This window comes from Gadus morhua, chromosome 11 (assembly GCF_902167405.1).
Source record: "Gadus morhua chromosome 11, gadMor3.0, whole genome shotgun sequence".
In the NCBI taxonomy this organism is placed as follows: Eukaryota; Metazoa; Chordata; class Actinopteri; order Gadiformes; family Gadidae; genus Gadus; species Gadus morhua.
This window is the reverse complement of record NC_044058.1, coordinates 26023342-26048525: the sequence shown is the minus strand read 5'-3', so window position 1 is coordinate 26048525 and position 25184 is coordinate 26023342. Positions and strand designations below refer to the sequence as shown.

Genomic DNA, 25184 nt, shown 5'->3' with positions numbered 1-25184 from the left:
GGGAATTACACGTATTATGATATCATTACAAAGCGTTCGGTTGGAGGCTGCATGCCTGTGTCGACTTGACTGAGATGGGGAAATCTCCCATGGAAATCTACAGCAAGAATGATCGCACAGTGTTCCCTAGTGGCCACTGCTGAAGTAGCCTCCATCAAATGGGGCTGAATGATCCACGTCAGTCCGTCACATCTCCAACGAGCAGTAATGTCTGATGCTGCCATGTATTTGAGTCGTCCTGTAGTCCGTCCGACTCCAGTTGTGAGTCTATAGATACTCTACCAACCTCAGCTTGTAGGTTTAGAAGTAGGTTAGAACAGAGAAATTCTCCCGGGAGACCAAACCCACGCATGATGGGTTACTGGCTTCGCTCAAAGCAAAGATCACATTTCCCTACAAAAAGAGGCCACTTTGTTTCTTATTACTCTATTGAAATTATTTGACTACATTTAAAATGTTGCATTGCATGACGATAGGTCCGAGCCCGCCGCCCCCTGCGCCTCAGAGCTGCTAGATCCTGCACAGATCCGCTATGGCTGCAGGAAAAAAAGGAAAGCTTTGACAACATGGCGCACTTTCCTGGAGGAGAAAGTTTCTTCTAAACTCTAGACAACCGCAATCCGGGATTTTTTTTCTGTCGTTCGTCGCAGCGCAGAGCTCAACGTGCAGCCGTGGGAGGAATTGGCCTCGTTTGGAGATGTAACGAGTCCTTCATGGACAGTTTCTGATCCTCGACAAACTTTGAAGGGATGAGAGCGACCCGCTGCTCAAGCCACAGCTTTCACACAGGATGGAGAAGCAAGCGACACTCAGAGAAAAGGTAACCCCACTGTCAAAACACATTTTACCACCTATATACAGTAGGGTTGATCATTTCTTTCTTACCCTCACTGTATATTGCCTACGTTCCATTTACTGGACAGGAAATGCCAAATGGCAATCCTGCGCAAACATAAAAGCCCTCTATTGCTTTTCCAGCCATGCCCATGATTGGCAGCAAACCAGTCTAATAAAGTAGGATATGTTTGTGAGACAGCATAGGAGATGTGATCCGAATGAACCAATTATTCAGGCTTGTATATGCGAGATATTCACGTCAGTATAGCATGGTGGTTGGAGCGGCTGAAACCGTTAGCAATAATGTGCAGCAGCAGCAGCTGCATAGACCTGGGATTGATCTTAAAAATGAACGCTGCAAACCAATATATCTGTCCAGAATAGAGTTACAGCATTGTGAGTGTGCGAAAATATCTCTGTGTGTGCGTGTGTGTCTCTCTCTGTCTGTCTGTCTGTCTGTCTGTCTGTCTGTCTGTCTGTATCACTGCACTCTCTCTCCCCCCCCCCCCCCCCCCCCCCCCACACACACTCTCTCTCTCTCTCTCTCTCTCTCTCTCTCTCTCTCTCTCTCTCTCTCTCTGTCTCTGTCTCTGTCTCTCTCTCTCTCTCTCTCTCTCTCTCTCTCTCTCCATTGATTGGGTTGATATGGGGCACTTCATTGGTCCACACTTGGACTCCCATTGCTGTGTTCTTTTATTACCTCAATATTTCTCCACCCTTCCTGCCCAGTGCCCAAACAGACAGCCACTACTAGCTCTCTACTAGCCCCTACATTGAACCACACATCACATTTTTAATAAAAGAGTTGCTTCACATGCAAGGCTTTTGCTTTGACGTCTGGATACTTTATTTAACCATTTCAGACCCTAGCTGCACTCTCAACGCTCATTGGTCTTTAAGTCCTTACATAGCTGCTCCCAAACGGTGGCTACCCTCACATAGCTTCAGGTTGAATCCACTAGCCACGACACCGGCCAGCCGTCTGTTTTGTGTGTGCTCTGGACCTCTGGAAGTAATTACCCAGCCTGCCCTGTCCCAGAACTCCCTCTGAGGAGGAGCGGTGTGGACCAGGAGGAATTATGGAGGCTCGCCTCCTTCGAACACACAGTCCAGCACTATTCTGTGTGACTTGTTGTTACTCAGGTATACATTCCTCTTCAGAGGATAGGTAGAAAGCTCTTTCTAAAAGAGTGTACATGCAAATGAATACGTGAAGAAAGCAACTCTAGCTATTGGCTAGTTGTGCTTTCCCATGAAAGCTGCAGTCTGACTGTTTTCTCATCTGGGAAGCGTCTTCTACTGATTTAAAGAAGCCAGACCAACCAACCTGAAACACATTTGGTGTACTATTTTCACAAAGTGAAGAACACACGTCTTCTAAACAGACTCTGGGTCTGGTTTGATGTCGGGTGGACGAAGTGTTGCAGCTTTTTATGAGTCCATTGTTGGATGATTTAGCTTTTGGTAAGAAGCCCAGGTTGGTATAGCATCCAGACCTCGGTACAAAAGAAGAAGAAAAAGGCTATGCTAGTAGACCTCTTTAACAATACAATTGTTAAAGTAGTTTGAAACCATTACACTTTCATAATTGCATTACGCTATGTGCAGTTATATATGATGAATAGTGCCTCAGAGGTTTGTTTAGATTGAACTCTAGGTCAAATAACGGCAAGGCAACCATATAATCATCATGTTCAAATAGTCAACCCTGCCTGCAGTATGATGTGATGTCACATAAAGTAGAACGATAGACTGATTTATAAACAACAACAGAGAAGAGCTAAAATGATAGTGAGTGTAAAACCAATATAATTTAATTAAACTGACATAGCTTCGGGCCGTATAGCATGCAGACCAGAGTAAGCAGACTTTTCGTCAAGAAGATTTCTTGCTGCAGATCTGCTGAATTATAGAAAAGGCTATATTCTACAAGCCATATTGGCAAGCTGTTAAAGTGATGGGTGGTTATTTCATTGCCAAAGGCACAGTCCTCTCTATTGTTTACAACTCCATGGCTCATATGTAACGGTTTTCTCAAAATGATTCCGAAACATGTCGGTACCCAACGGATACTAGGAGTTATTTATCTTCTAGTTAGCAACTAGAAAACAATACACATAAACACAGACAAACAATTACGGGTTCCCGCCGTCACTTTATGGAAAGTCATTCATATATTCATATTCGATGATCGGCCATGTTTTATTAGCATCGACTCAACTGAAACATGATCCTGATAGAGTCCTGGTCCACCACAGTCAGCCAACACTCCTGCTGGCCCCGGTGAACAGGGACTACCTCCTTATCTTCCTTGTGCAGATTATGCAGCGCTGGCCGGTCCTAGCGTGAATGCCGTCCAGGTCATAAGACACATAAGGACCCTCTCCATTAGACTGCCGGTAAAAGCAAGTCGGAAATACCTGGATGCATGGACGCCTAACTGCAAGAATAGAAATGTATAATTATAATCATAGATTATAAACGCAGATGATATTGTTCTGAAATTACAATTTGTCTACAGTTTTTGAAGCAACTATAAATTGCCTCAAGAGAACCCTTCAATCAGAACAAGTGCTATTAATAATTAATATGCTAGATGCTTATTAACTATTAATCACTATATAATAACTATTAATCGGTATATACTAGGTTTTGGCCAATACCTAGAATAAAAATGGTGTTGGAACATCTCTACTTCCAGTTTCATCCCACAAAACACGCACCGATGAACTGTTTAGCATTAACGTGGGTAGATGGTCTTGCGCTAGCTTTGTAGCTTTCCGGGGTCTACTCTGTAGCGGTTCAGTCTGCCGCTGAACCGCTTGATGGGAGCTGTTGGGGGGGTCTTTAAGCACCCGCAGGGGCACACCTCCAGGATGAGTTCTCCTCAGGGAGATTCCCGCTCTCCTCCCACCCACCAGTCATGCTTTGAGCCCAGTGCACTCACCACCAAAACCCTTGTCCACCCCAAACCCCGCAGCTCTCGATCTTGGGAGGCTCCCGGACTTCTGGGCGGTTCGCCCGGACCGCGGCAGGGAGCGAGGGTGGCGGACGTGGGCTCAGCAAAGCCGGGTTCATGGAGAAGGTGCAGCGGAGCAACGAGGCGTGTCAGCGCGGCGACTTCCAGGCCGCCGTGGGGCTGTACGGCGAGGCCCTGCTGGCGGACCCGCAGAACTGCATCCTGTACAGCAACCGCTCGGCCGCCCTGCTGAAGCTGGGCCAGCACCACGCCGCGCTGGAGGACGCCGAGAAGGCCTGCCTGCTGAACCCCAAGTGGCCCAAGGTAAGAGGGGAACCCCACCCGTGTTACCGCGGAGTGCATGGCAACGGCGCATAATAAGCTAGCAGCAACGGCAGCCTTAAGGGTAGGACCATGGACCTATTGAAGAAAGGACAGCGGATTAAGAAATGGGGCCCATTCATTCCTATGAAAACTGCTCATTGGCGCAGGGCAACGTTAAGGAGAGATTTGCTTCTGCATCATGGGAGCCAGCAACGCCCTAGTAGTGCACGACGCGCCAGATGCAAAAATATTCTCGTTGTCTAGCATTGTTAGCATTGTAGCATCATAAGCGAGAGGTCTGTCTACACATCCCTCGGTGACTTTAAGTGATAAAAAGTCATCACAGTGCCTAAAAACCATCAACCATCATGTTAAGTAAAAGGAAAAACTTTTAAGTTAACGGAGTTAACGGAGCCGTGCACTGAGCCCTCTCGGATGCCAGGCCGAACCAACAATTGTTTCAAAACGACTCCTTTCAGCTGCCCACCCCTCCTTCTCCTGCAAAAAAATAATAAATAAAACGGCTAATAAAACGCTGAGGTGGCGTTTTGAAAAGAGTAAAAATTTACATTTTATTAGTAGATGATATAAAGGTAATTGCAGACATTAAGTAATTGTCACATTCCTGTTCCCCACTCGTATTGGAGTGAACGGAGATATCTACTTCTAGGCCCCTTGAATTGAGGGACCCGTCTACAGCCTGCTTAAACAGATGCAATACCAGGCTTGGCCGGCTCCTATACCACATGATTAACATTGGCCTCCTCTGGTAACTGGGTTAGGGTTAAGGTTAGGGTTATGCCTCGTGCCCACTACACCGTCAGTCAAAGGACGTCAGAAGGCGTGAATGACGGATGCGGGAGCTTTCCAGGGTCGTCAGAGCCCGAGTAGTGCAGTGGGCACGAGACGTAACACCCTTTGCCCACTGCATCTTTCCGTTGACGGACCTCATTGACTTTGTATGGGGCGATCCCGAAATGCATTGTGGGTCCGTCCGTTCCGTCGGCTCCGTCTCTTGCGTTCAGAAGTTGAGAAACTTCTGAACTTTTCAGGCTGCAACGGATCCGTCAGCCAATCAGATCGAGGCTCCGTCTGCAAATACCACTCCCCCATCCGTCAGGCACGCCTTCCGTCGTCCGATGACGGACTACTGCAGTGAGCAAACTGCGTAATCCCTCGGTGATCCCTCGGCGACGATAAACCTTAACCCTAACCCTAACACCTCACCTAAGCCGCGTAGCTTAGGTGAGGCGTTAGGGTTAAGGTTTATCATTAGGGTTAGGGTTATCGTTAGGGTTAGGGTTAGGGTTTATCATTTGGGGTAGGTTTTAGGGTTAGGGTTAGGGTTTATCATTTGGGTTAGGGTTTATCATTTGGGTTAGGGTTTATCATTTGGGTTAGGGTTTATCATTTGGGTTAGGGTTAGGGTTTATCGTTAGGGTTAGGGTTAGAGTTATGGTTTATCCTTAGGGCTAACCCTAACCCTTAACCCTAACCCTAGGGTTAGGGTTTATCGTTTGGGTTAGGGTTTATCGTTAGGGTTAGGGTTAGAGTTATGGTTTATCCTTAGGGTTAGGGTTAGGGTTATGGGGTTGTCTTTACTTTGATACTGAAAACCTGTGTCCAAAAAAACGCAACCATATGATAATATTGGTTCAATTGTCATAGGATAACACATTAGTTAAAAATGTTGACGTTGATCACAGCCCATCGATCGATTTTCCTTAAAATACCCACTAAGGAAATAATAAATCCCCGTTGCAATTTTTTTTTATTCAGTGTTAATTCCTTCCTCGCCATAGGCATTGATTTTTCAGGATTCTTCATTCAGGTCTCAAGCACTTCAAGGTATAATCCAAATCCACTCTCAGAGTGTCTGTTGGTAATGCCGTAACGGTGGCCCCTGATTGATGGCATAGATAGCGGTATTCTGTGGCGTGGTGTCGGGCCATGAGGACTAACCTACCATAGATTTCACATTAGTCAACCTCACAGGTCACTGGAAGACTCATTCCTCTCTGACGCGGAGCCCCATTGATTGCATGATTAAGCAACGAGAGAGAGAGAGAAAGATAGCTCTGATAAGCAGTGAGAGATTGATAATAATTAGATCGAGTAAGACGGATGGCGATCGTGCCTTTGTCGCCGGTGACGGATCAAAGGCCACCTCTCTCTTTGATCTGCGGTCGTGCGTCCAATCCCGGGGATATCACAGGTAGGTTTCACCCGCGCGCTCTGAAAAGTGTAATTTCGTTGAGTCACGAGAGATCAAAGTCCTTCTGAATCACAAAGGCAATATTTATATAATATTTCCTCATTTGTCAGGGTAACATTGAAGCAATATGAAAGGACAATATTGCTGTTGGTGCCTTTCTGATCCTTGATTACACGCGTAGTGCTTTCATGATCTAATCAAATTAATCTCACATCGCTGCGATGATTAGTTTTAATCACCTGCATTGCCGAATGTTTCAGATAGCTCAGGTGTCAAGCCAGATCATAAGGCTTTGAGCTATCATATGTATGCTTTACCTGCTGAAATAACAACCTCTACTCAAGCCTATGATCAATCAAGTAATTCTTTTTCTAACTATTCATAAATAATATGCAACCAGCACAAGGATAATACAGGTAGTATACGCATGTATATGAAAGAATGATTGTGCAGTACAAAACTGAATGCACATCAACACATCCATTTATAAGGAGTCGCCACCAGGGGGCAGTGTTGATAAACAGGCCGCTCACTCAGAGAGCAGGAGGCAGTGGAGTGGGTGTACCGCAGCGTTCTGTCTGTTCAAATCGAACAGTCAGGCAAGCAATTATTTTTCAAGAGGTAGTTTTTCACATTCTGTATGTAGACAAGTGCCTTGGGGATGCTCATTGTGCCTGACTTTATTGGCTAATATAGTAATGTAGCCATGCGCCGCGCAGTACATCAATGGAGTCATCATTGAAGCTTTGGTGGAAATAAGCTTTTTCTACTTGATGAATCGGAAGGGAAAACCCAAGGTCAACACGGCACATTCTCGCAGCATAATTACTATATTTGACGGAAAATATACCCGTTGTCGCATTGATGAACAGTCTGCTTGAAGTGAAACTATCTCCAATCTAGCAGGCTCTTCTAATCACGGCCTGTGATTCTATAATCTATTTGTTCATTAGAGTGCAATGTACTGATCTGACATGGCTTGTATTGTTTGAATGAGGGATCCTTCCCAGCTTTGTTTTAGCCTAATTCAAGCTTTGCTTGAGCCTATAGGCAAACGAGTGGCAGGGTGGCGTGACTTTAAGAGGTCCGCCTGTGCTACTCTGTGACCAGTCGCCACGGCAGCGCAGCCACACCCCTCCCACCGATGGCCCTGAGAAGAGGGAGGGAGGGGGCTTAGGTTTGCACAGTCGGAAATGGCTGCCAGCCCGCTCAGCCCAATGTTTGATGAAGGGACAACGGATTAAATCACAGGAGTGAGCTGGCATTTAGTGCCACCGTGAGTACATATTCATCATCCATCATGCCCCCCCCCCCCCCCCTCCTCAGAACACACCTCTGGATAGGTCCGTCAAGCCGTGACAGCAGGCGCGGTCGGCGCGGCAACGCACTGCCAGGCGCCTACCTTCTGGAGGTCCGCCGCCAACGCTCTCCGAGAGAGGAACCCCTGTCCAACCTGTCAGACTTCTCCCCTGCTGCTGTAAGTGCCAGAGCGTGCTCTTTTCCCTGAACGAAGAGCGAGCGGGGGAGAGCGTGTGGTTTTAATGACCCGAGACAGCTTCAGGGCCCATCCTACCTCACTCATCCACTCTCCCGCCGAACGCATCGAAAAAAGATTAAATGGGAACAAAATAGGGTGTCACTCGCGAGACGGGGAACACTCGCTTAAATGCGCGTATTTGCATTTCGCTGACGTGGAAAAAGGAAATCTGTGATGTGCCGCCAACCTCTCAATATCTGCTCGGACAGGCTCGTCTTTCGTCTGCTTTGGAAGTGTGAGGAGGGACGCTGATCTTACAATCCCTGGCTGGTCGTGTCTTTGTGGGGCCCCCGTTTGGTTAAATAGACGGATAGGAGAAGATCTGGTATTTCGGTCCGCCTTTTGTTCTTGCGGCAAGTTGTGAGTGATCCTAAGCAGTGTCGGGGTGACAGTCCTGGGAGTTCTCTGCCTCTACGCTCCCTCTGGCTCCATCTGCTGCCGCCGCCGCACCCCCTGCTCCGGTGACACGCGACACAAACAGCAGCCCAGTCTGTCATCGCACGCACTCGCGGGCCGCTGCCGGTGACAGCGGATCTCTCAGGGAAGCTTCAGGCTGACTGACGCCACCTCATCAGGGAATCCGTCCCTATCATTTGCATTCCAAGCCATTATGGTCCATGATGGCGCTTATCAGGGGGTATTCAGTCTGCTAAAGCGTGACACCCCCAAATGCCGATCCGTCAAGCGGTGTCGATCAACATGAGCCCGCCGTCGGTTCCCATCGCTGTTGACTCTATGGGGAGACGTCCGTCATTGGTCCATATCCCAGAGTGGGGGGGGGGGGGGGGGGTCTCACGATATTATACAATACGCGATACCTGGCCCACGATACCAATAGTATCGCGATACAGCGACTTTGTGATAATCTATATATTGTTACACAATCCTATGACGATGCATCACGATATATCTCTAACAATGAATACAAATGGACCGTGAAGAGGTGAAGTGCTGGATTTCGTTCTTTATTCATGGACCAAACTTAGTTTTTCAGTTGCTAAAAATCATATTGATATTTGGCATCAGTGGATCGATTCTCGTATCGCAGGAAGAAGGGTGACGATATATCGGCGTATTGATATTTTGTCCAAGCGTTCGGGGTAAGCGGGTCCGAAGAGGTGTGACCGCTCAGATCCTCGCCCGTCCACGATGATGAGGACCCGGTGGGCCGCCGCCACAGTGCACACAGAATAAGAAGAAGAAGGAGAAGAAGAAGGAGATGGAGAAGGAGAAGCAGAAGAAGAAGAAGGAAATGGAGAAGGAGAAGAAGGAGAAGAAGTAGTAAAAGAAGAAAAGGGAGAAGGAGAAGAAGGAGAAGGATGAGAAGGAAAAGAAGAAAAGGGAGAAGAAGAAGAAGGAGAAGGAAGAGGAAGAAGGAGAGGGAGAAGGAGAAGAAGCTGGAAGCCTCTGCTACAATCTGCTTTTCTTGCCGAAGACAACCATCATTGTGTAATGCCCAGCCGTCGGTGTTGTCTGTTCAACCTGTAATAGCTCTTTGCGCTTTCCTTGGTTGCTTTCACTCTACCCAGCTGAAATATTTATCTCACACAAAGGGGTGACCTGTTCTTTCCCTTTGACACACCGCAGGCACAAAACACAAACAAGGAACTCGGGGAGGTAGCCCAGAAAAAGACTGCAACTGGGCGAGCTTATCTATGCAGTAGGTCTCCTGCTGCTGTTGTTGATGCAGATTGTATGGTTTTTCTCGAGAGTATTCTCAGCAGCGTTCTCAGGCTGCAGTGAGTGCTTGGGTTTCATGAACTCGAAGATGCTCTCTCCTGATCTTGTTTCAATGTATATAGCAAGCAATGCATGCAGATGAACTGTGCCCATCTTTCTGAATAAAATATTGAAATTAGTGTTCGATATATGGATAGACCTCCTGGGGTGAGAGGCGGACTCACCAGAGAGGCTCACCGTATCCTAGAACAGCCTGTCCCGCTGTTTAACGTATGCATCATGTATACTAGGGATGGGCAAAATGATTCTTTCCGGGAACTAGTTCTTTCAGTTCAGTTCACTATAACGATTCGTTTATTTGATTCGTTCGTTACGTCAGATTACGTAATTTGGTGTCTGCCGCCCCCCCCCGCGAGACGGCCGTGAGCATAATTTAAACCACTTGTAGGCTTTAAACCCCATGGAAATCGAGAAGATGCACTATATAGTGTGACCAAACGTCCCACCAATATTTATACCACTTGCTTACTCTCTATATTTCATTCATGGTTTTACATTTATAATTTTATTTTACTTTACATTTAATTCTTCATTGTTCAGGCATTACAGAACTTTCATGGTCATAAATAAAAAATACGAACTGCAGTTTAATTTCTTTGTTTGTTCTTAAATTGACGTAGAATGGAGCAAAGACTCCTGGGATTGGGAAATGCGATTATCCAATAAACAGATGGAGGTCAAGTCTATTTTCGAAAAAATGTAGGGGGATATATGAGTGGCCCCACGTCGAATGGTATGACCCAAGATACGTCAGACAGAAAGCGCGCATATTCGACGGTACCGCCTTGTCATTGGTTTACCCAGGTGCCATTCCAACACCATTGCTGCCTCTCATTGGCTGAATCTTTGAGAACGTTGTAGACTCAATCAATATAAGTCGCGGGGAGACGAAGCCCTGTTCGTTTGTATATTTTATTTACGTGACCATATTTTTGGTTTATGTTTAAAAAAAAGAATCAAAGAACCAGTTCTTCTTGTTTTGGGGAACCAGTTCTTGTCGTTCACGTTCGGGATTCATTCGTTGTAACGAATCGGTCGCGACCGACACATCCCTAATGTATACCCATACAACTAAATACCAACATATGTTACTTCTAGGTTGTGATGAAGTAACATTATGTTAATTTCCCCATGGAATATAAATATATGCAAAAAGTCAACGCATACATTTTATACATTCATCTTTCATTGTCACCAGTGTACAGCCGTCAGCCATTAAACATTTAGCTGACTATTTGACAAATACATTTTGGTGGTCTTGTATAGCTTTCATGCAATCCCACTATAGAATGACTATTCAATTGACTGAAATGGATACTAATATTTCTATTTTGTTTCTATTTTTAAACATGAAAGTGAATACAAACCAAAGAGCTAAAACTACATCTATTAACCCACGTCGTGCTAATTGCATTTCAATTGCTCGGTTTCATCACTCGCAGCACAACTGCCGCACACCACAACATGAATCCATCAGCTTCTCCCACAAAAACATGACCCCCGTCCTTTGGTGTGGCCCTGTGCCCGTGCTCCCAGATCCCGGCTCCCCTTGCACCCCTAATTCCCCGTTTTCCGTCTCCCTCCCTCCTCTGAGCAGGGAGCGCACAGTCAGGAACCACTAATAAGAGGGTTCCGCTTGCCTCCGTCCAACCTAGGCTTGAACTAATGAACAAATCAAATGAATGGCGTGTAATTATAGGCCAGCGAGAGCGGGACGGACGGAGAGTTTGGCGCTAGCGGGCACAAACCTGAAATTATTTGTCTGGAAAATGTGCAGGAATGAGTGGGAGTAATTGAGCTCCTTGCCGTCTGATAGGCGGGTTCTGCACATTTTCATGGGGGCCATGGTATTAAAGTGAGGTTGTTTGGGGCGCAGGAGGGTTGGCAGGGGGGGGGGGGGGGGGGGGAAACTGACCGCACGTGAGTCTGCCGTTTTGAATTCAGCAGCACCTCTTTTACCGGTTGGTCAAGAACGTGAAGGAAGTTGATCTATGTGTTGTCAGCGGTACCTGGTAGTCTGACCCCAAGCACTCCCTCTTCTGTGGTGTAGTAAAGTCAGTTCTAGCTCTGCGCTTATAGGCAGTAGGCACCAACTGATGTAAAGCCGTGTAATGCATAAAGCCGTATCGCCACGCTAGGATACAAGGGCATGGATTTTTTGGAAGGTGTTTGTTTGTTGTGTAGCGAACTGACGTCGGGGCCTGATGATAATCAATACCCTGAGAGGTACTTGCTTGATGCTCTAGTTTGCACTCGATTAAAATCGCAGTGAGGAACATGTGGCAGGCGGTAATATAGCTACAGCAGGCACATACCTCAAGACTTAACGCACACCCACAAACCCACACACGCACACACCTCACCTGCTGTCATCACAGTTTAAAACCATCCCTTCACCTCATGGTTTTTCAATCTCAAAATATCTCAAATCAGGCTACGTGCGCCTCACCCCTCTCCTATTCACCACCTGGTTTTCTCTTCATCCACGAGACTTAGGGCTGCAGCCGTTTGAGAAGCGATTGCGTGAACTGCCAAATCACACAGAGATGGGGCCACAATGAAGGGCTGTGCCATGGCTTAACTATCAAATAGGAGGGCTTTGATGTCAGCTGATGTCATTTGTTTTGATGTATTTGCGATCGCAGTCACAAATGGTCTACCTGTCCAATAGCTTTGTGTGTGCACGTGTGTGTGTGTTTGTGTCCATGCATGTGTCTCCATCCACACTTGTTTTCCAGGAGGTGCTAGTGTGTTGTGGTACACCACTGCGGGTTACATATGTATGTGTGCTGGAATTTGCCCATGTGTGCCTGCAGTTCATGGCTCCTTGTTTCTTCTGCAGGTCAGCAAATTGGAAAATAATTCAAAGTCTATAGATCTTGCGCGGTGGGAGAAATAAAGCCCCCCTTACGACCCTGGGAGAGTTCTCAAAACAAGAAACTTTCAATCAGATTATAGGACGTCTACATACTTAGAATGCGCTTTCCCCCGGGATAATCAATTAATTGATTATGGGCTTAATAGCTTTCTCGGCTGCTATTACATGGCCAGAAATGTCAAAGCCAAAAGAAATCAAGCGCATTAGCATGCACGTAGCGTCACAGCGGTGATAGTGGGGATAGTGGATCAGTGGTACAAGCAGGTGGAAGCTAGGAAAACAGACCCTGCTCCTGTGTGCAACAAACAGCCAGCTTCCCGGATACCTCTTTTGTCTTCCAGGGGTTCATCTTGCTGTCAGCTTAAGTCTTCCTTGGCCCCTCCCACCAGGGATCTCGGCCAGATTTGAGGCCCCCAGACCTGGATATCTCCAGAATTAGCACAGCCCCCTTTTTCTGCTGCAGGGAGGAAGTGCTCCCACTGGGAAAACACAGGATAGAGTGCAGTACTGCAAGGAGTCCATTAGCATACCCTGCATACCCCGCGCGCCAAGGCGAACCGCGGGGCTGACCAAGGTTTTCAGCGGTGATTAACTTCCTGATCCTGATTCTCTACCTCTAAACCCGTGGTGCTCGCTGCAACGCTCTCTTCCCCCTCTTCCTCGGCTTTCCCGAAGTCATCGGCGTCTTCGGCTCAGTGCCAGCACACGGGATCTGTGCTAAACTCATAACTATGGATCCAGCCGAGGTATTGAATACATGGGCTCTCAAATTCTGCTGAGGCGGGGATTCTCAGCTCTATTGTTACCTCTGACACCCATCCCCATCCTCCCCCACCTCCCCCATCTCCTCTTTGGGGAAGTGTACAACGTGACCTGGGCTCGCTGTGAAGACGACTGCTCTGTGGTCGGTTTCGTACACCTCCTTTTTGTGGTCTGTTTCATACACCTCCTTTCTGTCGTCTGTTTCATACACCTCCTATCGGTGGTCTGTTTCGTACACCTCCTATCTGTGGTCTGATCGTACACCTCCTATCTGTGGTCTGTTTCATACACCTCCTATCTGTGGTCTGTTTCGTACACCTCCTATCTGTGGTCTGTTTCGTACACCTCTTATCTGTGGTCTGTTTCGTACACCTCCTATCTGTTGTCTGTTTCATATACCTGTGGTCTGTTTCGTACACCTCCTTTCTGTGGTCTGTTTCATACACCTCCTATCTGTGGTCTGTTTCGTACACCTCCTATCTGTGGTCTATTTCGTACACCTCCTATCTGTGGTCTGTTTCATACACCTCCTATCTGTGGTCTGTTTCGTATACCTGTGGTCTGTTTCGTACACCTCCTATCTGTGGTCTGTTTCATACACCTCCTATCTGTGTTCTGTTTCGTACACCTCCTATCTGTGGTCTGTTTCGTACACCTCTTATCTGTGGTCTGTTTCGTACACCACCTATCTGTGGTCTGTTTCATATACCTGTGGTCTGTTTCGTACACCTCCTTTCTGTGGTCTGTTTCATACACCTCCTATCTGTGGTCTGTTTCGTACACCTCCTATCTGTGGTCTGTTTCGTACACCTCCTATCTGTGGTCTGTTTCATACACCTCCTATCTGTGGTCTGTTTCGTATACCTGTGGTCTGTTTCGTACACCTCCTATCTGTGGTCTGTTTCGTATACCTGTGGTCTGTTTCGTACACCTCCTATCTGTGGTCTGTTTCGTACACCTCCTATCTGTGGTCTGTTTCGTACACCTCATTTGTGGTCTGTTTCGTACTCCACCTATCTGTGGTGTAACCTGGTTTACAGAAGGAATCCTTTGCCCTGCTTCTGTAGGAGAAGCTAATTGATAGGGGTGTGCGTGACACACGTTTTATATCCGGTGGCTTCGCCGTCTTCTAAGGGGAGAGAATAGCGATTGAAGGGCATTGCTCATTAGTCTGATTTTTGGTGTTTTATTCACGGCCCCTGTCTCTGCCCGTGTGTTTGAAACATGAATATGATGTTCATCCAGTGAGACCAATAAACGTCTGAAGTTTTGTTAAGGGGATTCTGGAGGATGTGTTGTCCACATTATGACCGGAAGGTAAGAGTATTGGTTTGTGGGGGGGGGGGCTGAAGAGAACATGTCCTCATTACTGGAAATAGAAATGACCCATAATCCAGATTAGAACGTACCAGTGTAAAACCCCTGTGGTCATTAATGATGTGAAATTAAACATATTTAATTTTAATCATGAGAAATCTTTCTTTCGGAAGCGTTAAATGGATGTATCAACAGTGAGAGAACATCCTATTCGTCGATGTTGTCCATGCGGAACCAGAACATGAACGTTACCAGGCTTTAGTTAAAGTATGACCTACTTTTGCGCCTTTAAGCGGGAGCTGTTTGGTTACAATTTCTCCGCAATTACCCAGTTAACTGGCTTGTCATCCATGATTAATGGGAAATGATTGCTCAATAAATAATGTATGTTGATAAAAGTCTGCAACAAAACCTCTTCTAATACAACAGTTATTTGTTGTTGACTTGTGTGTGTTCGGTGTGTGCGTGCATGTGTTTGCGACGATCTCGTACTTTGCCTCGCTGGTGATCAGGGTACGTCGTCTGTGTTCAAATCAAAACCAACCGGAAGACAAATCTCCACTTTGTGTCTAAACACCTCAGTGTGTAATGGCCTCCAGCCTGATCCATTCCTCTTAAGCAATCCCTGCTCTCCCAGCTTGCTTTGAGGCAGCTGAATTACTCACTTGTGTCAGGTTATTATAATTAGCTGTTCAAGTGCTTTCACCGGTGCGTGTACCCCTCGATACTCTCCTCTTAATTCTTATTTTCACTGATGATGAGAAACGCACAGAAAACAACAACAGCAGCAACCGCAGAGTGGAAGCGCCTAAGGAGACGCATGAGCTGGCGAAGCGTGGAGCGCAGGTGGTGTATCTTTATGTAGACGACTGTCTACGGTGGAAGAAGGATACCATCTCCCCTATTTGACCAGCGGGCGCGTTTAGTTTTTTTCAATTAGAAGTTTATGGATAGAAAATGGCCCGCTAAGGCGTGGCTCACACAGATGTCAAGATTGGTGATTAAGGTGGATTTTGTTTTCTGGACACAGTTGCTCTCGGAGCGGGAGACGAGGCGGGTTAAGTGCCCTGCAGAGGAGACTGTCTGTGTGCACTAATGCAGATATTGATAAGAATAATAAATACAGATGGGGTAAGAGGGCGGCTGCCAGCGTTCTCGCTAAACAAATCTAATATCTGTTTAATAGCCCGGGGAGAACATTGGAGGAGCTCAGTGCCACCATTCTGCACATTATGCAGCTAAATGTAGGAATGGAAAAAATGAAGTGGAGGCAGAGTAGTATACAGACAAACCCACTGTTGCTGCTGTTGATGTTATCATTTAGATGGAAACAACACATTATTAACAACACGTATCAACAATACATCAGGTATATTGAACACAATAAATGCCAATACATACATTATATACATCTGCTAAAATGTGGCTATCATGTTGCGTTGCATCGCAAATGTAGATGCAAACATATAGGTGGAACACACATATTGCCCTCATTCTATGAATACATTTCTGATATCATGGACAAATATTTATATTGCTACAAACTATAAACATCCGTATTTTCTCCAATGGAAACCGGGCACACAGAATCAGCGCTCCCCTCCGTGTTTAATATTGCATAAATCACTCAGCACCATTGAACACGCTTCGCGGGAATTTAACGTTTGCGATTTCACAATTTACGAGTGACACCGACACAGAGAAGACGCTGCGGACGGCAGGACGGGATGCCAAGTGAAAACAGTAATAAAATCTGTCACACAGACATTGTGTGATTCTGCTCTGAATTTGCCTGCTCCCCCCACAAACCCTTTTTACAATACACTCCTCAGTATCACACAGTCTCTTTGAAACGCTAGACCAGAGGCGGTTCCACCAGTCTCAACACAATGCAACGGGTGAGCGTCGTGGCATCTATTATTCAAGACCCTCATCATACTGGCCTGCCTTTGAATCCCCGGCACTTATCTCGCGTTGGTGCGTCCTCAGTGGTGTGCTGGTCTCCCAGCACGCATGTAACATGTTGCGTTTGTCGACTACACGCAACTTACACGGATTAACTTACACAGGGAGGCCTGGTGGAATCACACGGAGGCGCGCTAACAGCTAGCATCGGGGACGTGAGCGATTAAAGTGCCCTTGAATTAGCATGTACTAGCTGTGTGCTGCTTTTGTTGATGGATTTTAATAAATGTATGATTATGTTTTGTTTTTATAATAGAGATACAGTTTTGTATGCTACTTGCAGCGGTTGCTTATATATTATTTAGGCTACATACCGTCCTGTGAATCAATGGAAGCGTGGAATCCATTTTAAATATCGTTCCCACTCGGGTCTCAGAAGGCCCCGTGAGAGGGCATCTGGTGTGTGTGTGTGGAGTGCGGGGAAGTTCATTTCTAAGCTGGGTGAAAACAGGAAATCTGATTTGTCGCTTGTTGACAAAGCGAGGAAATGGCTTGCTTCAATAGCAAGGGTCAGAGTCCTTCCAATGTGGGCAATAAGGTTGGCAGTTTTCAATGCTTTTTTGATGCAATGTTATGAGAGGATATGACCCAGAAATATACAGTTAGCATACTATCATTTGAGTTTTGAGTCTTAATACCTACAAAATACAGCTCTAGTTTGCTGTTCACAACTGTAGTATTGTTCCTTATTACATCATCAATATCACTGATGAAATGGTACCCCTGCCCTCCTTTCTGCAGTGTATCAGCCAAGCTTTGTTATTTTAAGAACTAGCTTTGCCTGACAGTTCATACTTCAGCTATTTTCTACCTCCTGGTTTAATAGGGTTTTCAAGAGTAGCTTGCACTAAAAGTGGTCAACAAAATACAAATTCGGATGCTTTCTTACTGTAGTTTGTTGGGGTGTATAGTCCAGAAAATGTTCTGTTTACCTCTCTCATCTTAAAATTAAATCAATGATTTAATTATTAATTCGATTTGGGGTCTTTAACATGCGAGAACTACACTAGATGGTACAGTCAACCCACCGAATAGCACTTCTGTACATGTGAGTCGTTTCTCATGCTTATGAATTCTAATTAGGAAATTAATAGCTAATGATGATGAACCGGATTTTGAAATGTCTTACGTCTCACATCACACTATCTCAAGTTCACGTTTCAAGATCCCCCCAAAGTTTGTTTACAGTACAGTCACGAGAGCGCGAAGTAGTTTAATAAAATATAAACGCTCAGATCATAATGTTTCTAATTATGTACACAGCTTCTACTGCCTAACAAATAGAATAAATTAGACATTTATCCTTAGCCTGCATGTTTATTTATGATGCAGTCTTGCCTCCACACCACAAACATACTTCACATAATTGCATTTTTGCCTCGGCTCCACTGCCACCATTCCCATTCTTCCAAATATCGCTTATGGCACCACACATATACGTTCAGCCCCGGGGGACAAGAGCACACACTCTCACACTATTGCATTGTCGGGGTAGACTCTGTTTTTAATTGTGGGGGGAAAATCTATTAGAAAAGTTAAAACATGTGCCACACTAATATCACATATTCAATGTGTATTATTGTGTTTATAGATAACTGCAAACACTAAATATAATTAAAATGAAGCATCTCCTTTCTGCCTGTTTTTGAAATGCTCCAATACTTGGGTAGAGCGGGTTCGATTTGGCGGCAGTCATTTGACCACTGGAGGAACATAATTGAACAAAAGAGATCATTCTATCTAGATCTAGATCATCTAGAATGATCTAAATCATTGAAATGCATGTCCTGAAGCACAATTAAAGGGGGGCTGACATTGTGGCCATGGAGAGACCTTGGAGAGCGTACAGCTATCGAGACCGTGACACAGCGCACTAATACACAAACATGTTTGGCAGATTGGAAGGGGAAGGAACATAATTAGCTAGGTCAGCCGAGGTCAGCACCGCCTGCTGCTGTCTCAACGTGTTTAACGAGGAAGCCCCTAGCATGTCAAGCTAGCAAAGCCTTGTGTATCTTGTGCATACCGCGGTACCGAGCGCCAGTCACCGAGCTGTTCGCTATGCATACACTTCGTGATCAGCGTTGCTGATTAAAATCAGCTGTTATCATCGCAGAAGCCCCATACATTAAAGCGCTGCTCCTCTCGATTGACGTCAGCCTCCCCTGAGAGCTGTTGATGGTATAGCCAGCTGTGCATTTGAGTGAGCAAGCAGAAAATGCAGTGTAAAGCGCAAGGCTAAAGCGAGCCGTACAGAAGAATTCATTACAGGGCTTCATTAGAGTAGTGCAGGCAGAAGCCCTCCCTTTCATTCTCTCTGTCCTTCAGTCCACCAATAATAGCCCAGCTCCCAGAAAGCCTTGAGGTACTCAAAGACAATATAACTGTCCTCTACTCTGCTTCACACGGTAATAAAACTGGGTCTTCTCCTCTACCGTTCGAGATGGTACTTCATGCTACTCCCATGAAATAGTGAGTAGGAAATACGTTAAAGCTGGCATCGCCAAAGGAATTAGGACCGGGCGACATAAAACACGGTATAAAAGCGCCCGGCTTGGCGTCAACAGTTTTCTTCCTCCCGTCACATTAGACTGAATACTGGCTTTTTAATGAACACGTCGTTACACTGCTATGCTTGGCACCGCCACGAAATGGTCATGAGGGGAAATGCAACGTGTCGTTGAATCGAAAAACTTTGCACCCGCCAATTGGAATTAGCCAACAGGGGGAGGCTAGCAGACCCCGAAGGGAGGAGGTGGAGGAGTAGGAGGGGGAGGTGGTGGAGGGGGAGGTGGAGGACGCGGAGGTGGAGATGGTGGAGGAGGAGATGGAGGGGATGGAGGTGGTGGTGGAGGTGGAGGAGGTGGAGGAGGTGGTGGAAAAGAGATGGAGGAGGTGGAGGAGACGGAGGTGGTGGAGGTGATGGAGGAGGTGGAGGAGGTGGAGGAGATGTCGGAGGAGGTGGAGGAGGTGGTGGAGGAGGAGATGGAGGTGATGGAGGTGGTGGAGGAGGTGAAGTAGGAGGTGGGGGAGGAGGAGGTTAAGGGTGGAGGAGGGGAACAGTGGCTACACCATCAGCGCCCCCCCACCCTCCCTCTGGTCACCGGTGATCCGGCCCCCCGGATGCGACGTAACTCATTGTTGGAGTGGCCTGCCATTCCTCATCTTTATCCATGCTCCATTACAGCCCCTACAGCGTTCCATTTGGACCCCATTTCATCCAGAGGGGGTCCATTATGACCTGAGTAACGCGCGAGTGTGCAGGGGGGGGGGGCAGTGATGAGTGATGCTGGAGCAAACCAGTAGGAGCACAGTGAGGGCCCGGTCTGTGGGTTTTAATAGGAATCTAAGGGAGTTGAGGGTGTTTGTGATCTCCGAGGGGGGGGGGCAGCACGCACAAGCTGACCAGCGCCTCATCTGCCTCCGCCTGACACCTCGGGATGGGGTCTTCAGCTTGAGGGGGGGGTCCGTGACTCAGCCCAGGCGTAATTGATCTTTATGTACCTAATTGACTGAATGCATTAACCAACGCTTAATTAATCCTATTGCTCGTTGCAACCTAATGGGTCTATTTTTGGTGGTCGCTGACAGTAGTTTAGCGTTTATTTACAAGATGAAATGCTATCAATAGAAAGGAGAAGGCATTACCCTGTTTATGATTCTCAAATTCATTTATTTTCCTTTCCTCAATTCGGGTAAATGTTTGCAGCCCTTTCAAACGCAGTCACATTCAGTGTGCCACCAAACCCTTTTATCTTTCCTTTGCTCGGCGGAGAGAGAGAGTCTGCAAGAGAGAGAGAAGGTAAGCGAGAGACGTTGACGGGTCCAATAATTGTCTCACACTGAGGGGTAGTTGTTCATGTGTCAAACGCCAACATTGAATATGTCTCTGGGTTCTCCGCTATTTATCTTGTTACCTAGTTACCCAGATGCCGTGTCCTGGTAGAGGCTGTGTTCTGGTGATGAGCCGACACAGCTGTCTCAACCTCTGCCCTTATCTGAGGAGGGATCCAGCGTGGGATTCATTCTCTTCTATAAAGTGGGTTTATTGGACGGGGCAGACTAATAAAGAGCTTTGCTTCAGCGCAAAGGTCGCAGGTCGTAGATGGTGATAAGGGTAAAGATGAAAGGGGACGACGTGTGCGTGTGCGGTTGTGTGTGTGTGTGTGTGCATTTGTATGTATATATAATATATAGGGAGGGAGAGGGAGGGATAATCTTTTGATCTTTTAAGGTATTTTTCATATTGCCAACAGCTCTCCGGGGAGAGAGCAGCGAGCTGCACACACGGATCAGAACGTCGTATCGCCGCATCCTCCCTGTCCACCGAGGACCTGAGCCGGCCATTACTGCCAGGGGATCAGCAGCATCGGGGATGGGGGTATGGGGTTGTGTGCAGGGGGGGTGGGTGGGGACTGTGAAAGCCATATTGCTGCACCGTTACCGCTGAGGAAATGACTTGTTTAGATGACAGATCGGAAAACAAGAGGCACTCACCGGTCCACCTCGTCGAACGACGGTCCTGATGCTCCGGCAATGGTCAAACAAGGAGGGTGACCCCGACTGCTGAGAACGTAGAGACCAACACGATAGAAAACACAGCAGAAAGTAAAGTCTTTTTCATTAACAATGCCTGATTTGTATCTTTAAGAGGCTGGCCCAATGAATGGAGCATTTTCGGCTTCTTCATCGGCTTCTGCAGAAATACATTTATGGGGATTGCGTCGGACTTATAATCGTATCAGTTATTTAATTTTTCCGTTCTGGCTGGACAACGTGATAATTGACAAATAATTTGACCCAGTTGCGCACCATGGTCCGAGATTGCATCGATAATTCTCCGTGCGGCGGTCGTATACCACAAGCTGTCTGTTTTATGGTGCTGGGGCAGCAAGGTTTGTCTCCATCTGCAAATCTGAATGTAACGTTATTTACGCGTCATGTGACATGTTTTATCACCGCCACAGTCCTATGATGTATGGTTCTAATGCCCGTTGAATGATTGCCTAACTCCCGGCAGTGGAAGGGCTATATTTTCTTCTTACTCTTCCCTGCGGGGCGGTCGGCTCTTGCTACTGCGGGGGTGTGATGTGGGGGGTTGGGGGGGGGGGGGGGGGGGGGCTGCGGTCGCGGACGCATCAACATGTTGCACCAATTAGCGCCTTCCCACACATTTTGTGACATTTCCATTTCTGCCAACTCCTCGGACGGCCGTTACCTTTAAAGGGCCTGTACAAGGTCATGCATTATTCACCACAGAAGGTGTCAATCTGACCCCTGCGGACGCCGACCTGGACAGACAAGAGCCTGTCGTCCCCACACTGCGCCACGCCGCGAGGGCCCGACGGGGCCCCGGCACCGAGCACCCCAGAGCTGGCACGGGGGAGAGGGGCAGCAGCCGCCCTCCCCATCACTCCCTCTCTCCCCTCTCTCCCCTCTCTCTCCTCTCTCCTCTCTCTCCTTCTTTATCTCCCCTCTCTCTCTCTCTCTCTCTCTCTCTCCCCCTCTCTTCCCTCTCTCTCTCTCTCTCTCTCTCTCTCTCTTTCCCCCGCTCTCTCTCCCCCTCTCTTCCCTCTCTCTCTCTCTCCCCCTCTCTTCCCTCTCTCTCTCTCCCTCTCTCTCTCTCTCCCTCTCTCTCCCCTCTCTCTCTCCCTCCCTCTCTCTCGCCCCCCTCCCCCCCCCCCCCCCCCCCCCCTCCCCCTCTGCTGACATTGCTTAGCAGGCCTCAGTGCTCGTCTGTTGAGGGCTGGCGGTGATGAGCGGGCGGGACGGTGTGCCCAGCCGGCGGTCCCGGCCCCGTGGTGCTCCTGTGGGGCGAGGCGGGTGCACGGCGCAGGACAGAGAGCGGTCCTTCACTGTCGGCTGGCGTCAGGGTGGGACTGCTGTCAGAGCCGGGCCTCTGGGGGACCCGGGCATCACTGCCACAGCTGGCCCCACAGACGCTCCCCATTTAGCCTGTAATTGCTTCTTTTGTCTGGGGTTATTATGGAGTAATTAGTCCAAAGGACGGGGGAAGGAGCGTTAGTGTTTCGGTTACTTTATCCCCCCTATCTGTGTTGGTTTTGCCCACATTTCATTCTGTCACCTTCTCTTATGCCCTCACTCTTTTTCTGTGTGGGTGTGTCTTTGTCTTTTTGTGTGTTTGTGTGTGTATGTGTGTGTGTGTGAGTGTGGTTGTGTGTATATGCGTGTGCCTGCGCCTTTGTATGTGTGTGTGTGTGTGTGTGTGGGTGTGCTTTGTTTGTGTTTGTGTGTCTGTGGTTGTGCGTCTGCGTGCGCCTGAATAAATTTGTGCGTTTCGGTGTGTAGGTGTGTCTGTGTACATGTTCCTGTGTGTGTGTGTTAGTGTGTGTGTGTTTGTGTGTGTGTAGGTTTGTGTGTGGTTGTGTGTATATGCATTTGTGTGGCCCTCTCTGTTAATTATAGTGTGCGTGTTTGTTTGTGATGTCCGTGTCTGTATAGGTGTGTGTAGTTGTTTATGTGTGTCTGTATAGGTGTGTGTGTGTGTCTGTATAGGTGTATGTGTGTGTTTGTATAGGTGTGTGTGTGTGTGTCTGTATAGGTGTGTGTGTGTCTGTATAGGTGTATGTGTGTGTCTGTATAGGTGTGTGTGTGTGTCTGTATAGGTGTGTGTCTGTGTCTGTGTAGGTGTATGTGTGTGTCTCTATAGAAGTGTGTCTGTATAGGTGTATGTGTGTGTCTGTATAGGTGTGTGTGTGTCTGTATAGGTGTATGTGTGTGTCTGTATAGGTGTGTGTCTGTGTCTGTGTAGGTGTATGTGTGTGTCTATATAGAAGTGTGTCTGTATAGGTGTATGTGTGTGTCTGTATAGGTGTGTGTCTGTGTCTGTGTAGGTGTATGTGTGTGTCTATATAGAAGTGTGTCTGTATAGGTGTATGTGTGTGTCTGTATAGCTGTATGTGTGCCTGTATAGCTGTGTGTGTCTGTATATGTGTGTGTGTGTGTGTTTGTGTCTGTATAGGTGTGTGTTTCTGTCTGTATAGGTGTGTGTCTGTATAGGTGTGTGTCTGTATAGGTGTGTGTTTGTGTCTGTGTTGGTCTGTGTGTGTAGGTGTGTGTGTGTGTAGGTGTGTGCATGCTGTCAGGTAGCCGGGCCATTATTCCCCCAGCGGGGCGATGTGTGGACGGGGTCTCTTGGTTCCCGTCCCGGCCTAATAAGCAGCCTGGCTGTATTTGTCGTATTCCTCTGTGTTGGTGTGGCGTCGCCTGGAGCCCAGCGTGGAGGTCCTGCCTAATGAAAGACTCTTAATGCCCCCTGCAGAGCTCCGGCGCTGGACGGATAGGCTCAGTTAGGAGAGGACGGAGGGGGGGGCGCATTAATGTTTCATGATTTAATCAGCCTCTCCTATGTAAATTGCCTATAGCGGGACATGGCTTATGCATACTGTCACTGAGTATGTTTTGGCAGTAAGTGTGTTAATGTGCGTGTGTGTGTGTGTGTGTGTGTGTGTGTGTGTGTCTGTGTGTGAGTGCGTGCGTGTGTGCCTGTGTGCCTGTGAGTGGGAATGTGTGTGTGGAAGTGTATGTATGTGTTTGTGTGTGGGAATGTGCGTGTTTGTGTCTGTCTATGTGTTTGTGTATGTACGTGTGCGTGTGTGAGTGTGCGTGCATGTGTGCGTGTCTAATATGTGTTTGTGTGAGTGTTTATGAATATGTGTATCTATCTGTTTGTGTGTGTGTGTGTGTGTGTGTGTGTGTGTGTGTGTGTTTCTCAGAGCGAAAGCCCGCCAGACTGTAAAAAGGGGAGCAGGGGGTAAGTAATGGCCAGAGAGAGTGAGATGCTGGAAGAGTGTTAAGTCGTAAAAACAATGTGCGTGGTGTTTTTCAGAGGAATGAGTCTGGCTACCTCTGGCCCCCTGTGACCGGGGCGTCTGAAACCCTGGATGATCAATCACCTCGCGGTGAACTCCTGGTCAATGAGGGTCGCTACTGAGCAGCTACCTGTGACCACCGCCTAATGGAGGTCTGCGTCATTTGCATAAGCCTCAGTAGCTCTCGCCGGCTCGCGGGCGACAGACAATCAGGGAGGTACCGATCTCATTGTCCAAGTGAGATCGTTCATCACCGTTGTGTTGTGCAACGCAGACAATTAATTAACGCTGCGGCAGAGCTTGTAGAGTTGTTTTGTCTCGGCGCCGTCAGTCCTCCTCGCTTTTGTACCGCATGAATCTTTCCCAGCGTGTCTTCACTCGCTTCCTCTTCCACCCTCGTCCTCGTCCTCGCTGTCAGGGCCCGGGCGTTGCGACGTCGGCCGGTCGTTGCACGTCTCCCTCTCGCTCTTGCTGGGATTTTTGTTCATCCACTTAGTTTCCCGTCCTCATTATCGGCCACACTCACTGTTCTTACAGACACACACACACAGACATACGTATTGTGCACACACATACATACTTTACAAACAAACACACACATCAACACACACACAGACACACACACATACTGTATACACACACAAACATACAGTACACACACACACACTGTACACACACACACCCACCCACCCCCACCCCCACACACACACACACACACACACAAAGATACTGTATACACACACACACCTACACACACAAACACACACACACAACCACACACACACACACACACACACACAAAGATACTGTATACACAC

At 47.4% G+C, this 25184-nt stretch overlaps 1 protein-coding gene across 3 annotated transcripts in view; it reads left to right on the top strand.

Annotated features, from left to right (window-relative positions):
- The first annotated feature begins 205 nt into the window (after positions 1-205).
- LOC115553530 (tetratricopeptide repeat protein 28) overlaps positions 206-25184 on the top strand; it is a 199441-nt gene continuing 174462 nt past the window's right edge. The window contains exons 1-2 of one of the 3 annotated variants that reach the window (XM_030369863.1): positions 206-820; positions 3818-4120. In XM_030369863.1, coding sequence (XP_030225723.1) covers positions 791-820; positions 3818-4120 — 333 coding nt within the window. In that variant the 5' untranslated portion in view covers positions 206-790. The remainder of the gene's footprint in view (positions 821-3817; positions 4121-25184) is intronic. The other 2 variants (XM_030369862.1, XM_030369864.1) reach the window with 2 other exon arrangements.